Source organism: Nelumbo lutea, chromosome 3, assembly GCF_056320005.1.
Source record: "Nelumbo lutea isolate HS-2025 chromosome 3, American lotus-T2T, whole genome shotgun sequence".
In the NCBI taxonomy this organism is placed as follows: domain Eukaryota; kingdom Viridiplantae; phylum Streptophyta; class Magnoliopsida; order Proteales; family Nelumbonaceae; genus Nelumbo; species Nelumbo lutea.
The window spans coordinates 3,263,987-3,280,371 of NC_142686.1; the positions used below are offsets into that span (position 1 = coordinate 3,263,987).

A 16,385-nucleotide genomic window follows, 5' to 3' on the forward strand; every position below is an offset into this window, starting at 1 on the left:
GGCAAAGGCAGTGATTTAAATTAATGTAATATTTTATTGAATTGGTTGCTTGGCTAAACAGTAGTGAACTGACACTTCTGTAAACTACTTTTGGTTTTGGACGGGAAGGGAAAAGGTTGTCTGAACCATGAATCGCCTTTACTCGACATCCCGAAGTAACCCGCCGGACCTACCTGTTTCTTTAATTCCAGGTCACGCACTAGGCTGCTCTGCTCTAGCAAATCCTCTTTCTCTTTGGTTGTCTACCGAAAAAAGTGAAAAAGCAAATCTCTTCGATTGGTAAAGCTCATATCCTATCAATGTATAATGTTCTCTATCACAAGTGGTAGTATCCGCTGTACAGCCGCTGCGGTTTTTACAAAAATATAAACAAGGGCTAACCACTATCTGATGACCAAGGCCCTCAGTCTGCAGCCATATTGGAACGAATGAATGGTAGCAATTGTCTCATGCAAGAATTTATTTATTTTTAACAAACTATAAGAGAACATCTATATCTGTTTAAATAATGCATGATGGCAGGGCGGGTGGGTTGGAACTTCAGAACTTCGACGAATGCGCATCGAGGGCAGAGTCGTGATTTAGAGACGAAAACAAGGGGACATTAGAGCACGACAGTAGGTTGGAGGAGTGAACCAATGTGACTAGTGACTGTGTGTGTGAGAGAGAGAGAGAGAGAGAGGGGGGGGGGGGGGGGGGGGGACCGAGCGAAGACCAATCAAAAGACAGTTGATTGCTAAAACCGAAGGAACCGAAAAGTGGAAAGGCATTGGACGATATTCGTCAGTCAGCCCTCACTGTCCATTTATTGCACACGTTCAGTTTTACGGCTAACGTCCTAATCATGCACGTAACACTATACGGAAAAATATTTATATTGCAAACACAGAATTATTATGTTCCATCAAAAGATTATACGAACTAACTTTTTTTCTTCATGGGGTTATACGAACTAGTTAGGCGTTGGAGGAATTAAATAGATAAAAATTGAAAATTAGTGCGTAAAAATTATTCGATCAATCAGTAGTCAAAGCCTCAAAGGTGCCTCGGTAAATGCATAAGGATATTTAAGCCTCCGGGTAATGGCGTCTAATCAACAAGACTGAAAATGGATTGGGTAGGTGACAGTGTAACACACTCTCTCCCTCGCCCTCAGACTCTCTGTTTTATCAGTCACGCTCACAGAGTTTAAAGAGAAGAAAATGGGGAATGAATAGCCAGAGCTAAGCTGGCAATCGCCACATAACAAACAAACAATAAAAACCCTAAATACCAAAAAAACAATAAAAGATCCTCATACAATCGGATTCACAGAATTTAGACCAGAAGAATTTCCCTGTAACAAATTTATGATGAGAAGAATCGATCCCCCACCGGTCAGTGGTCACTTTAACACTTATCTTCTCTCTGATAAATCAACATTCCACTTTCTCCACCCACGCAATCCACATACTAAGAGTAAACTGTATACACAACAAAAAACCTCCACAAAAGAATAAAAACGTTCTCCCCAGTCCCCATGGTCCCACCCCACCCCACGCTTTGTTCTTTCGAATCCGTACGCGTAGTGGTGTAACAACATATCCCTATTCTAAATTCTAATGTGCAGCAAATTTGCACATCTCTGTCCCTCATTAATGGCGGAAGAGAGACAACATAACATAACAAAACAAAAACTCCGTTAACACCAAAAAAATCTTGTGAGACTCGCTATACAGCATTAATGAAAGAAACCCCCTATCCACAGAAAATAGAAAAGAAAGAAAAGGGAAACAAACAAAATTATAAAGCAAAAGCTAAAAAACCACACCTAGTCTGTGCTTTCGCTTTATATTATCGTTTGTCTTCTTGCAGAGTCCTGTCTCTTATTAATCGATATCACCGACTTCAGCAGACGATGGATGAGACCGCGAGTGGGTAAAGGAAGGTGTTAGCATACTGGAATGATAGGGTGGCGCCGTTCGCAAGGGGCTTGCCGTCGTTGACGAGGCAGTCGTTATAGCGGAGGCGCTTGAATACATGGGGGTTGATCAAGCGAGCCGAACTGAACCAGCCGCAGTTCAGGTGGATGCCGGAGATGTTGCACCCTGTCACGCACACGTTCATGACCTCCACCGTGTAGGTTGGGATCCCATTTGGCAGAGGAGCCGTGGGCCCCTGGCTCACCACTATGTCAGACTTGGAACACTTCTCTCCCCATATTCGGTTGGGCTCAATCAATGCTTCTGCTGCAACACAACCAGACCCCAGATGCAAACAAAATGAAAATTTCTGAATCAAGAAAATCACCTTCAGGGATAAAGACCAACAGACTAGTTGGCTTGAGACAAATATTATTCCTTTTTCCTTTTCTGAGTCGGTTGACGGGTTAAAGACAGAAGGATCATTTGAGCATAGCCCACCATTTTTTTGCTTTTCTGGGTCGGGTAACGTGCGCTTGGCCGCTTGCCGAGCTTTTGGGTGAGGGGGTTGGGTGGTCCCATTCTAGAATTCGTCTAACGAGCCAGGAGTCCCGGACTAAACGGTGTCCGTATCTGGTCATCCAAGAAACAGCTCCCTGGAAAAGGGACATATATACGAACAATTGTCTGTCTGTATCTGATTTCTCCCCCTCACCAGCTCAGTCGCTCAGAATCAGTAGGCACAGGCGAGAAGCAAGGCACGCTCGAACCCTAATTCTGTTCGATTATACAGGAAAATATTAACAGGCAGAAACTATTTTAATTCTTACGCTGGTGAAGAAGCTTGCGGTGTGGAGGCTGAGCAGAGAAGCTAATGTTTCGTTCAAATATGGTTGAGCTGCGCCGCTCGTCTTGCAAACCTGCGCGGTGCGACTTTAATCAGCAATGGAATAATCGAAGAAAAAGACGCCACGATAAAATGAAAGGAATTCATCGGGAAATAATAAAAAAATAAAAGGGCGAGAGGTTAGGCAATCAAAGAAGATGGAGAAAGTGGTTTGAGTAAGGGCGTCTGATTCGATTTAGTACAGTCCACAGACCTGTATAAAGAATGAGTAGAAAGCCGACCATGACTGCAGCTACAACGAGGGCGACTCGCCGAATTGACGGTGAAGTCTTCATCGTTGGAAACTTGAATTCTCCGCTCTCCGGTGCAACGCCTATGCAAGTGAGATCTCCAGAAGAAATAGTAACTGAATCAGACTGGTGTATCGGATGGAATGATCCAGAAGTTATTGAAAGGCCGAGTTAATGTAACCAAAAGAATATGAAAGGCGGAGCTAGAGTTTCTGATGAATGTCGTTTGCAGAATGGCCGAAAAGACCGACGAAGAAGACTCTAGCCTAGCTACAGGGCGAATCGAATAGAGAGAAGAATGGCATGACATGCAAATTAAGCATTCACAGTTCAGACGGAAATCTGCGCCGAACGAAAGTGTACATAAGCCAACTTGAACTTGTCTACTCAACAAATCAGTCAAAGAAAAGAACTACCGCCGATTAATAAGCAAAGACGAAAATAAAATATTAAGGAAAGAGAAAACAAATCCAGAAGATTTGACTTAAAAACCTCAAATGACGAGCTGAGCTTTTTACACTCACAAAAAAGTGAAAGAAATCAGATCAAACCGCATGTGCCTGAAACTAGACCAGCTTGTAAAGAAGCAGCAGAAAGGAAATCTTTCTGCAGAAGAAGAGAGAAAGACCGGACCGTTTTAAACAATTAGAAGATGGAAACAGGAAAAGCTTCGACAACCTTTTTAAACCCTTTCGTAAATGTAGTGAATGTGAGGTCTGCTTCGGCTAACGCGCTTTCCTAAAACCGAACCAACGCAGTAAAAGCACAACTGCTTAATAAGACTCCTGTCTTCGAAAACCCAAACATCCTAGGAAACCGGGAAGCTCCGTGCAGCTAGCTAGAGACGATGAGTCGATGACCAGGGGCAGAGGGCTCAGAGACTAGCACCGAGATGGGAAAGTTGCATTTGGTTTTACTGCGTGGACAGTGGATAAAACAGGTTGTATATCGGAATGTTGTGCTGGCTAGCTTCGCTCGAAAGTCGCAACCTCAAAACCAACGTCGATAACCGGAGAAGTTAGTTCGAGCTGAAAAGATTTAAAATCGAAATTTATCCAAGAAGATTTTGATTTTGATCAAAACTGATTTAAGATTTCGAGACTTTTTAGAATATTTGGTCGCACGAGGAAGAACAATCTACATCGGAAACGCGCGCATGTAAACTGCGACTCTGCGAGACCGAGAGACGGTGAGAGAGAGAGAGAGTGAACAGAGATTAGGGTTCGTGACTCGAGGCAATCTTTTGAAGTCCGGTTTTTCTTCCTTCCATGGGAATGGAATGTCAACAAATAGGAGAGGGAGAGTTACAGAGGTGAGATTAATATATAGGCTTACAAGATGTCAAGATGAGCCCTCACGACGCGTACATGCGGCAGAAAAGTGAAAACCGTCTCATCTCATGCAAATTCAGAGGAACACACGCGCGAGCCTGGAGATTACTGATTAAGGATTTAGTGAGCTGAGCTGAGAATAGTGCAAAGCAGAGAAGAGCAGTGAGACTGGGTGGGGTGCCCTTGCCGTATGTTATTATGAGGTAGGTGTCTTCACTCTTCACTCTTCTAGGTTTGGATATGGATATGGATGGACATGCACATGGACCCGCACCCGCCATTGAATTCATACATCCATATGCATGCCAAGGTTTTTAAGTGGAACCACTCTTCCAATTCGTACCCCCCCCCCCCGGATGTAAGGTTTTTGGATTTTGGATTCGATGTATCCGAATCTGTTTCATTGTCCGGGTCGGACTTTGGGCCTATATCACTAATCACATATTATGTCATGTGATATGGATAAAATATATGTTATATTTTAATAGCGTAGCGTAAGGGTACGTGTGTTAACTTTTATATAATCAAAATTAATTTTTACGAATTGCACCTATCTGTTTTAATTTGTATAACATAAATATGATATATTAGTTATTATACGTTTATAATATAGGATTAACCAATTTATATTGTCTTAAAGTATTTCTAAATTTTTTGACCAGGGTGAAGAATAGTGAACCAAAATTGAATATTTTTTCTTCAACGGATACCTCTGTGACCAAAACAAATAAGAAGAATAGAAGAAGATGAAGAAGTAGAAGAAAACTTTATGCGTGTGATTGTTGGGGGCTTATGTTGATTCTTGTGATTGTCCTTCAAAATTGATGGCCGTTTGGGAATCAGTAATGAACAGAAGAAGATGAAGAAGTAAAAGAAATCTGTATTTGCCCCACTCAAATAAAAGTATAAAATGGTAGGGGGCTTATTTATTTATTTTTGGTATGGGTAAGGGGTCAAAAAATGGCACCCATGTCCAAGGATCTACTTAAAATCTAAAACTGTAATAGAGAAAAATGAAGTGACTCTTGTATCCTCATATTTTATCTAATATGACAACTAGCAACCATTACCTCTGAAAATTGAAGGGATCATTTGAGAATTGGACCTCATCCTCGTAGAACGCTCCTTACACCGACCTAACAGTATGTCCTAACCACACATTGCAAAAATTGCTGCACTATGCAGAAAAAACTAAGAAAATGAGCTAAGTAGAGTCCTTCCCTTCTAGCTTTGTTCATTCTAGCATTCTTAAAGCACGAAACACACTTGAAGAGATCTCTCTCTTTACAAATTATAACCTCTAGTTTTTGCGCAAAATCATCCTAACCGTTGCTATGTTAAGAACAGTATTTTTCTTTCATTTTTTTTTATAGTCTGATCCCTATATGCTTGAAAAGATAAAAAAAAAAAATCTAGGAGAAAAGATGATCCATTTGGATCTTATCCTTTATTTTTATTTTCTAATTCCAACTTTGTTAGCAAGCCTTCAAACTAGAAAGTTGTATTTTATTATCTTGGATTTACATTGTTTTTAACCCCAACTTTGTTTGCTAGCGAGCATTACTACTAAAAAATTATACTTAGTTATCTTGGATTTGCATTTTTTAATTCCAACCCTTTTTTCATTTTTTAATCCCTTGTGGGTTTTTACATTTGGGTTTTAGCGTTTCAAGGCATATAAATATAGTTCTGATATTATCTAAGCTATTTGTTATGAAACCATTTACAAATTACAAGTTATTTTTTGTTTTTTAAGCAAAAAATGAATGATGTCTTTCATAAATTTCCATTGAAAATGAAATTTTTATATGCACACTTAGGTTTGTTATTCTATTATTGTCTTATTATTGGCTCTAATTTTCCCAGATGAAATAATTTACTTAACAAATTACAATTCTTATTTTGTTGATAATCTTTATTTCTTTTCCTTGATAGGAACTTATTGAGAATAATATTATTCTTTTAAGTTCTTATTTGTTACAAGTGTTTTTTCATATGATTGTACTGTACCTATATTTTGTTGTATTTATTTAATATTTTATCTTTTTTTTATATTTTTTAATATATTATTACTTTTATTTTTGTACTAGTGAGATATTTAAAATTATTTTTACTTTTATAATATCTTTTTTAATGGTTATTTCTCTTAGAAAATTGATGTTGTTAAGGGGTTTGTTAATTTTGTGGTATTTTTTTCAAAGGGGTGAGATGTATTATTTCTCTTATTATTATTTTTTTTCATTTGTGAGATATATTTATTTCTCTTAAAATGTTTAGAATGAAAATATTTTAATCTCATTTTTTTTGTTTAATTACTCAAATGTTATGATTAAGTTGATGTTATGATAATGCTTGCCCCCACCACTCAAAGGTTTTAAATCTGCCACTACTATTGACTGAATGGTGATGAAATCTAAATTTAATCTTTTTGGTTGCTGTTAATCTTGTGCTGAAAGCGAATGTCGTTTTTTTTTTTTTTTTTTGGATAGTGACAATGCCTCTTTTGGTATGGTTTTGAGAAGCAAATTGCTATTATATTCAGTTCATGTAAGGCTTCTCACACTATTGGTTGAGGAATTAGGGATGATAATTTTCCCCATCCCTGCCGGGTACCCGACCTTCCCAATCCATCAATTGCCATGGCAGGGGTGGGGTGTGGGGCAAGGATAGGGATTAATAAGGATGGTAATTGTTCCGCCCTGACCTAGATTATGTATATTAAATAGTATTTATATTAAATATATATTTATTTATTTTAAGTAAATTAATTTTCCAAAAAAATATATTTAATTAAAACATTTCAAGGATTCAAGTCCCCACAAGGATCTTGTTTCCATTGGGGATCGGGGATGGAGAGTAATTTCTATCCATAGCGAGGATTGGGGTCAGGATAGGGAATATGGTCCCGCCCCATTGCCATTCCTATGAGGAATGCATTTTGTTGATCAAGATTTTGAACCTTAAAAAGGTTGTGTTGTTATAAACAATTACACATTTCCCATTTGATGGATGACCTCAAATCCAGGTTCAGATTCTCAAGCCCTTGAAATAAATACAGAAGCTTATCTTGCAGCTCAAATGGAACATAATGAGCTGGGAACTTCCTTTTTGGATCTGTCAAAGAATGATTCTATTTAGGGACTTCACCTAAAAGCTTAAGCTTTAGGTTGAATGTTTTTTAGAGATGGTACTATAACCTATTTGACCAGGTGGTGTAGTGTTTGACCCTCATCACCTAATTATAATTAATTAAGTTTCAACGCAAGATACGAGTGGACCTATGCTTGTCGTTTCAAGTCTGATAAACTTTCCAAGTCAAAGAATAATAACCTATTCAGGGGCTTTACCTAACAGCTTAAGCTTTTAGGTAGAATGGTTCCTTGAAACTACTTGTTAGATTTGAATATGTTAAACCACAATTTGAAAAACATTACAAGTGCCACTTTGGTCTCCGAACTTTAAAATGCGATAATTCAATACTTGAATTTTCAAAACATGACAATACAATACCTATTGTTAACTAGTTGTTAATCAATCGTTAAATGACATTTAAAAAAGACACAAATACCCTTTGAGTGTCATTTAATTTTCTTTATCAACCATCCAAACATTGACAAAAAAGTAAGTCTCAAATCCTTGCCTCTTCTATTCATAAAAGTTGGGGTCACTAGAATGCCCACTCAAACGTGACCCCAACTTCCTTGAATGGAAAAGGCAATGATTTGGGATTATTAATTTTTTTGTCAACGTTCAGATGGTTGATAAAGAAAATTAAATAACACTTGAAGGGCATTTGTGTATTTTTCAAATGCCACTTAACAGCTGTTTAACAGCTAGTTAACGGTAAGTACTGGATTGACACATTTTAAAAGTTAGGGAATTGAATTGTTGCATTTTAAAGTTCGAGGACCAAAGTGGCACTAGACCCAAAGTACATGATACTAATCGAGATTTTTTCTTAAAAAAGAAACCTACTAACGAGCACTCATAAACCTTTGTCAGTTTTTGAAAGTGGAATCCACTTGAGTGATATAGCAAATACTTCTAGAATCCTTATTTTTTCTTCTTTTTCGTTCTTCTTCTTTTGGAACCCTAGGAGTTATAACATATTTTACTAAATTATTGCATTATAAAATCGAAATTCATCTAAGTTCTATTCTATGTGAATAAGATTTAAAATATCATATTGACAAATATGATCATATCAGTTCATATTAATCATTCCTAAACCGTTATGAATCAATATATACCCACCTATTCGAAATTGAACCACCTATTGATTGGTATTGCTAAAGATTATGTTAAAACAAATCACTAAAACGAAAGAAAAATATTCTCTTACCGCCAAGAAAACTTGTTGAAATAATACCTGATTTAATTTAATCTTTGGATTATAAGTTCTATTTTGTAGGGCAGGTCTTAATCCCATATTAAAAGGTTTGTTTACAAGAATTTAAAATTTGAAAATTTTCGGAACCAGCACTCTCACAATTGTCATCGTAAGATATTAAGATTTCATCAACCAGTGGCTTACGAAGATTTGAAAACATGATCTGTAATTATTGATACTGGATATTTGTAGGGGAGAAAGTAGATGAAAGAAATAAGAGGTGTGTAAGAAAATATAAAATCACTCAGTTAAGGCTCGAAATATCGATACAAGAGCGTCGTCACTCAGCTAAACTGAAAGGTTCGAAGCATCGACGTAAGAGCTTCGTTCAACTGAAAACCCTATCTCATCACTATTCACTCACTTAAACTGGAAGGTTCGACTCTATCCCATCACCTAATAACATTTGAAAACAGTAAAATTATCTCCATTTTAACGTACGGATATCGCTAAAAACCAATACGTATATGCCGATACTTTGTGATATTTGAACCTTTCCTTAGTGATATTTTGAAACTAAATCTTGTTGATAAAGTATGTGTTTGGTTTCGTAGGTATTAATGGATAAATCAACTTTTTTACTTTAAACATTTATTTATACTTTTTCACTTTAAAGGTTCTCTGTGCTTTTATTGATAAACAAATTAAAGCGTTTCAGTTTTTTATCATTTATTTGATAAACAGTAAAACCAAACAATTGTTTAATTATCTTTATCTGCAATAAATTCTAATGCCTATTTGACATTTATGTAGCTGTATTTTCAGAATCAAATACATACAAAATTAACCACAAACTTACGTGTTAAAAAGGTTTTATTTGCCACAAACTTGCATGTTAAAAGGATTTTATTTAGATAAATTATAAAGACCCCATATGGGTCAGTGGCAAAGACTCCCTTATTTACTTTGCCATGATCGCTAGGGCAAATGATGGAAGACGTTAAATTACTAAAATACTCCATTAAAACCTAATTGACCATAAACTGCCTGTCTTACCCATTGGCTGGTGGTGACCGGATTGCTGAAGAAGGTAATTCAACATGTCAGAGAGTTAAATAGCAGACCTAGCTCAGACATTCTCGAGCTCAAACTATTTCCTTCCAAGACGGACGAGACCACTATATTTTCGGGTGATTTTTCTGGTACCGGGAGATTGATTCTGAAAGCATCATTATGCTACGAAGACCGATCTGATCGAGACACTGAAATCCCTCTACCTGAAGACCATCCGAGCAGAAATGACGACGTTGGGAGGTAGAGTCCGGAATGTTATAGTCGTCACAGGAGACAACACTCAACAGCGATGAATCGGGCAATAAATCAGATCATCGTCGGAGTTAAACCATTCCACCAAAGTTTTTTGGAGGTGCACAGAAAACTGTGATATTTCTCATATAATACTGACAAGAATAGATTCATTTGTATTTCATTTCACAGTGCTGAAGCACGACCAAATGACCAATAAGATAACTCCCGAAGTGGCATATACCTGAACCACCATTTTGATACATTGGTATTTTGGTGTCTCTTGACTTCTATCTACTAAAAAACCCCAAAACAAATCCCACATCAACTTTCAACTTTCGCCTGAGAACTCAAAAGAGTTGCTGCTTTCACAGTAACATTCGGTATTCCAGCTAGCCTGTCTCAACCTTTCACTAGCCAATGCAAAAATTTTAGTCAACTTGTTCTAAAGCCCAAAATTTATGTAATGGCATGCAAGGCTATAGAGTAGAAACCCATCAGCTATCTTGTGATCTTAATAGTTACAACGACAAAAAATGCCATGAGTGAAAGGCAAAATAAGTTAAGAATCAAGAGATTTAAAAATGGTTTGGATAACTGAACATATCCAGAAAAGCTTCTTCCAGTCCTTTGAGTTCTATTAGTTGCAGCAATTTTCTTGCATGATCCCTTTGATGCTCCAACCTGGCAACGAGTAGAAGTGTAAATCAGGCCATGCCGCCGATGGCCCACAATATTTTGAGCTGGTCCAGCCTGGTCCGGCATGATAATTCACAGGCCATGTCGGGTACGGCACGATAGTATAGGCCATGCCGGATATATATATATATATATAAAGATTTTTTTTAAATAAATATCTTTATCCCAATCCATCGCCCGACCTGACCTAAAGATTGGCCCACGAACCAGTCCGACCAATAACACGGCATGGGCCTATATAAGCTCAAGCTGTAAATCGTATTGAACCGACCCCCTAAAATATCCTAAGGGAAAGAGACACGGCCTGGGATGATCAACGAGCTAGCACAACATGGCCCACACTTTGCACGGGCCATGCCGTGCCATGCCAGCCCGTTTGACAGCTCTAGCAAGGAGTGATAGTATTACACCCACATAAAGTCGGTCCATTCATTCTTTCGAGAGCATAAAAAACACCTCCTCCTCCATCACTCCTCATGTCACGGAAACAAAGTTAGGCATCACATTTCCAGCTGCTTTGTAACAAGTACCGACCATCCCAATAAGTGTAGCTGAGTTCTCTTTGCAGATTTCAGATTCTACTGGAAGGGAAGTAATTCTGTAGAAACAGGGATGCACTTCTTGAATTTAGTGGTTGTGACTCCTTTCTGTTCGAACATGAGCCTTGTACAAAACCAAGATCTCCGGTTTCATTTTGCAGAATGTACTTCCACTAATATGCAATTCCTTCGTCAGCTTCCTTGGAAGCATCAGAAGTGAACACCAGAAATCGGTGATTCTCTGTGATGTAGGCGCACATGGCCTTGCCCAATAGCGGGCATGTGCGTGTTAGACTGCGGTGCTCAGGGCGGGCCCAATCAGGGTGTGCGCGGAATAGAACTTGGCGTGCATTCCGAAACCAATGGCGCCAAGTCACTTGGCGACTTTGGATGACCGCGCCCCTCGCCTACGGACTACATCTAGACTATCCAAACCCACCTATCTCCAGGCAGCCTCAAGTATAAATAGGAGACAATCTCCTCAAGGTAAGGCACTGAAACTTAGAATCAAGAACAAGAACTTGAGAACTCTTAATCTCTTTTGTGGTCTCGTCTGACCATTCACACCTCAAGTGATGGAGGGCCAACTCTCCAACCAGGCGACAACTCATAGTTGGAGAGGCACATGCTTCGGATAGTGCCATCTAGAGAAAATCATGCAAAGGATAATAGGATGACTCCATGCATCGGATAACACTAGGAGATGGTGGCTATCGGATGGTGGACGTCAAGTCCAATTCATTATTGTTTTAGTTGTTTTCATTTCCTAGTTATTCTACAATACTACCAGAATGTATTATAAATACTTCAGTTTCTAAGCTCAATGGACACACAAGAATTTTCTTTAGCAATTCTCTCTACTAAGGCTCTATGCCTAGCCCTTTACGTGAGGCTTCAAGTCCGAAGCCGATTCGATCGTCCTGGTGCTTGCATAGTCAACCCGGTCAAGTGCGTCAGGTGGTATCAGAGCCGAAGTTCGCCCAATCAGATGGCCAACCAAGACGGTAGCAGTCGCAACCAACCCCGTGACGGAAATCAGGGGTTACAAGTTGTTTGGAGAGCGATCGAAGAACAGCGCACAACCACGTGTAACATTGAACAGCAGTTGGTAGAGATCGCTGGGCAACTGCAGACTTTGTTACGAGAGAATGTTCCAAGAAACCGGATTAACCCGTACTCATACGGAGAAGACGACCACGGTAGACCACTCATCAATCCTATACCCCAGAATCCTGCTCTTGATGATGATAGCGACAACGAACTAGAACTCGACGTTGCTCCAGTTATTCCCGATGTTCTCCTTTCTTCACTCCTCACAAGACAGACCTACCAGCACCCAGCCACTACGAGTCTCGGACTGCTCAACCACACCTCGGTTTAGAAGCAAATTGACAGTATTGCCCTCAACCCATTTTGACCAACAACACTCTACAACCATATCAGTAACGGTAGGTCAATCCTCACCTTTCTTTGGCATCTTTGAGACAGGAAACCAAAACTTTAGTAATCCTGCATTTGTGAAATGCTTTGTCAATGCCTTAAGCATGCGCACATAGTCCTCACATAGTCCTCAATTATGATGGTCACGATCTGTGATTGGTTTTCACTCAAAAATGCTTCTACTTCAACGTGTTGATTGCAGGTTCAAAAGAAGTGAAGTTGTAGCATTGTCCATGCATAGAATGGAAGAGCCAGATGTCGTCCTCGAAATCATACTATGTCCAATATCAATATCAACCCTCTTACACCATTCCTCAACTGATTAGAAAGTCTTCTTGATTATAAAATGTCATCCTCTGGACACCGGACAGGGGCGGTGCATCAACAGTAGAGAACGAATTGTTGGTCACCAACCATGAATACTTGTTGAAGGGAAGGCCCAGAATAAATGATTTCGGTTGGATGGCTTGGTCTCTGGTGCAAGTGGGCTCTGTCTTCTTGCTCGCTGGACAGTTGCCGCACCGCTGTACAGGCCAGGACACGAGTTGAGAAACTGACATTTCCCGTTGGAGCACGCGCAGCAACTGAGGACAAAGGTTGAGATGATGAACAAAAGAAGAGACCCTCCTGCAACCGCTCTGCATGTCTCCCGGTGATCCGCGGAACTGGTTAACATGGTGGCTAAGTTGCAGCTTCAAATCTCCTATGGTAAAATTTTGCCAACTTTTCTGTATCTTAGTAGCCAATTAAAAAGAAAAAAAGATAACAAAAATGAGACTAAGAGAGTCTCTCGTAATTAAGTTAGTCTTTTACACGGTTTCTTGTTTCTAGATTGTCCATTGCACTCGGAGTTAGTTCGTGGTTTATGTACATTTTCTAGTCGTCGCGCCGGAGAGGGAGACAACAGCAACGAATTCCTCTGTTTCTTACGGGGATGCCTTGAAAACCTTGGTGGAACCGTCAACTCTTCTTCTTCATTGCCAATACCTGCCTATCTCTTATCCATCGCCAACATAAATCAGATCTGTCTTCTTCAGTTCTTCTTGCAGATGACGTAGGTGGTGGCCGGTGTTTTGTGGCTGTTCCGGGTTGTGCCAGCGATGGAGAAAGATTGTGCGGGCAGTCACTTTGTTCCCAAGGTGTAAAAAAATAAGTTAATTTCATAAATTAAAGGATAGTTTGGACATTTAGAAAATTTTAAAGTCATACAGGGGGTCTTTGTCTATCTAAGGTTCAGGGGGCTTTTGTTGCAGAAAAAACGTATAGGAGGTCTTTGTCACTGACCCCATAGTACAGGGTGTCCAGCTAATTTATCCAAATAATTTTACAAAATAGTACAAATTAGGACGTATTATTGCTTTAGGTTTCCAAAGACTCAGTTTGGAAGCAGTACAAATGCATTTTCAGCGTAAATATATACAAAATAATACAAAAATACAAAGTTTTACACTACAATATTTACTCCTTCCAAACTCAGCCTAAGTAACAGTAGAGAATTCAAAAAGAGTGGAATGACTAGAATTGTCGCCCCATTCAGTTATTTATATTAATAATCAAAATAAGGTGAAAAGGCTGAATTACCCCTACTGCTTATATAAGCAAAGAAATAACTATCAACTGAAAATAACTACCACTAATCATAAATAAAAAACAGTGGGGACCACATAAATAACATAGTGGGGACCACATTAATGTTGTCTACAGTAATAAAAAGAAAATATCCACCCCTTCAAAAATCCATTCAGTACCCTTTAAACCACATCAATAATTTGAGCCAGTCAGACCAAATGCAAGGATATAGCTTAAAAAGTTTTCACTAGCATTTTCAGCAAAAAATAAAAATGTTACACAAATAAATAACTGTACATGGAGATAGAATCTCTTTGGTAAGTGTACATAGAGAATTAGAGATAAATAATCTAGACAGAAATATAGTGACATAGTTGTTAATACAAAGATACTCCCACTTTCCCAGAGAGCTTCCCTCCTTTCTCCACACTGCGTCATTTAACGATCCCTCGAAAGATGTATGAACAGTTGGGACACTAATCTGATCAGCTTGCCAAAATATAACTAATTACGTATCCTTGGGTCAGCATGATCAACAACTAGTTGTGTATAAGAGTGTAAATTGCTCAGAGAAATTGAAACCACAACAATGTTCCATCAAGTCACCTTCAGCAAGGGGCACCAGCATCTTTAATGATCCATTTTACAATTAGGACTTAGGAGACCTCATTTTCTCCAGCAGCCTTACTTTATCTAACAACTCTTGTATAGTATTAGAAGCATCCTTCAAGAAATAAAATTCACCTTATGAAACAAATACATAGAAAGGAATTATTGAGAAGCAAATTTAAGGAGAAACATCTTCCTCACCTTCAACTTTTTCCTCAAATTCTCCTCTTCACCGTCTCTCCGATTCCTCTCTTCTGAAAATATGTCTATCAAAGCCTCTTGTTCCTTGTTCATCTCCTCAATCCTTTGCTCTGCCTCATTAAGCTGGGCATAGAAAACAAAAAACATGCAAGAATGAACTGGTTCTATCAGTTGCACAACGAAAGGAGAGCCATAATCATCTCAATTTGTGCATATTACTTTAACATTATATCAAAGTTTAATAGGAACAGGAGAAGCCTCGGTAATGCTGGCCCACACAAGCAAAGCAAATGGCTAGTGATGGCATGGTCAGACGAGCCAGAGCCAGACATGAAACTAACATGCACAAAGAAAAGACTAAAAGACTATGGTCCTCTCAACGAGACCAAGATATAGAAAAACTGAGGCACGTCTGAATCAGAAAACTAACAACTTTAAATTTTGTGTTCAGGAGAATTGGTCAAATTAATTGGACAAAAAAGTCACTGAGGACAATAAGTCCAGCTATTATGGGGGTATTTTCCATGATGAACGTTTATGAGTTTTCTTTTGTTTTCAAAAAGGTCACATCAGAAAAAAACATAAATGCATTCTTGGACATTTTTTCTTAAAAAAAGTGAATATTTTCAGTTTGATTCAGGGTACAAAACTCTCTGTTTCTGAAACCAACAAAAAGATGTTTTTAAAAATAAAATCATTTTCACTTTATAAGCCTGATATGGGCTACTATTTGGTACATACACCCAAGTTCTACCAAACACTCTCTTACAAATGTCAGTTTTAAAGCTTACACTAATTATACCAACTCGTATTTAAATGGATTTGGGTCCAAAGCATGGATAATTATGAAAAATAAAAAGAAAGTTAAGCTATTATCCATTTGATTATAATCTCTTACTGACTATGGTATGCTTTATGGAACATAACATCAAACCACCAAAGGAAATCATGTTTCTGAAACCAGAAATTCAAGACCATGTTTTTGGCTTTAGTTTTGGATAAACAAGAAATACACTGCACAAGCAAGAATTTGTTTTCTCACGCCAGATGGGAACTTGGAACAACCATCATCCCAAGCCATGTCCAATATTATATACATTAAATTGGAGTACAAGATGACCAAGAGACTGAAGTACAAGACCAACCCAACTTGTACAATTGGTTGAAGTGGTAGGGGAAGGTGAAGAAATGCTTACTCGGTCTTCTAGTGATTTACATCTATCTCTTTCAAATTGTAAAGCAGCCTCCACTTTCCTTAATCTAAAAAATAAAACAACTAAAATGTAAGGATAAGATTCCAAGATACTTGCTACAGCAAGCACTA

General features: G+C 38.5%; 2 protein-coding genes and 1 pseudogene across 3 annotated transcripts in view; all 3 read right to left on the bottom strand.

Annotated features, from left to right (window-relative positions):
- Positions 1-1,682: 1,682 nt before the first annotated feature.
- LOC148862402 (protein TAPETUM DETERMINANT 1-like) lies at positions 1,683-2,572 on the bottom strand. The gene is made up of 2 exons (XM_088981473.1): positions 2,501-2,572; positions 1,683-2,271 (listed from the first exon to the last, which is right to left on the bottom strand). The coding sequence occupies exons 1-2, from the start codon at positions 2,570-2,572 to the stop codon at positions 1,888-1,890; spliced, it is 456 nt and encodes a 151-aa protein (XP_088837599.1). The 3' UTR covers positions 1,683-1,887.
- Positions 2,573-10,505: 7,933 nt separating this feature from the next.
- Positions 10,506-13,358, bottom strand: LOC148862403 (PI-PLC X domain-containing protein At5g67130 pseudogene; annotated as a pseudogene).
- Positions 13,359-14,480: 1,122 nt separating this feature from the next.
- LOC148862404 (Histidine kinase-, DNA gyrase B-, and HSP90-like ATPase family protein) overlaps positions 14,481-16,385 on the bottom strand; it is a 36,800-nt gene continuing 34,895 nt past the window's right edge. Inside the window, exons 19-21 of one of the 2 annotated variants that reach the window (XM_088979358.1) lie at positions 16,258-16,321; positions 15,062-15,184; positions 14,481-14,975 (exon numbers count right to left, since the gene is read on the bottom strand). In XM_088979358.1, coding sequence (XP_088835484.1) covers positions 14,901-14,975; positions 15,062-15,184; positions 16,258-16,321 — 262 coding nt within the window. In that variant the 3' untranslated portion in view covers positions 14,481-14,900. The remainder of the gene's footprint in view (positions 14,976-15,061; positions 15,185-16,257; positions 16,322-16,385) is intronic. The other variant, XM_088979359.1, reaches the window with a different exon arrangement.

Excerpts from the sequence above, each read along its gene's own strand:
- LOC148862402 (XM_088981473.1), bottom strand. The coding sequence starts at position 2,572 with ATGTCCCTTTTCCAGGGAGCTGTTTCTTGGATGACCAGATACGGACAC. Across the intron at positions 2,272-2,500 it reads TAGTCCGGGACTCCTGGCTC|AAATTTTCATTTTGTTTGCA; the intron begins GTTAGACGAATT and ends TTCTTGATTCAG.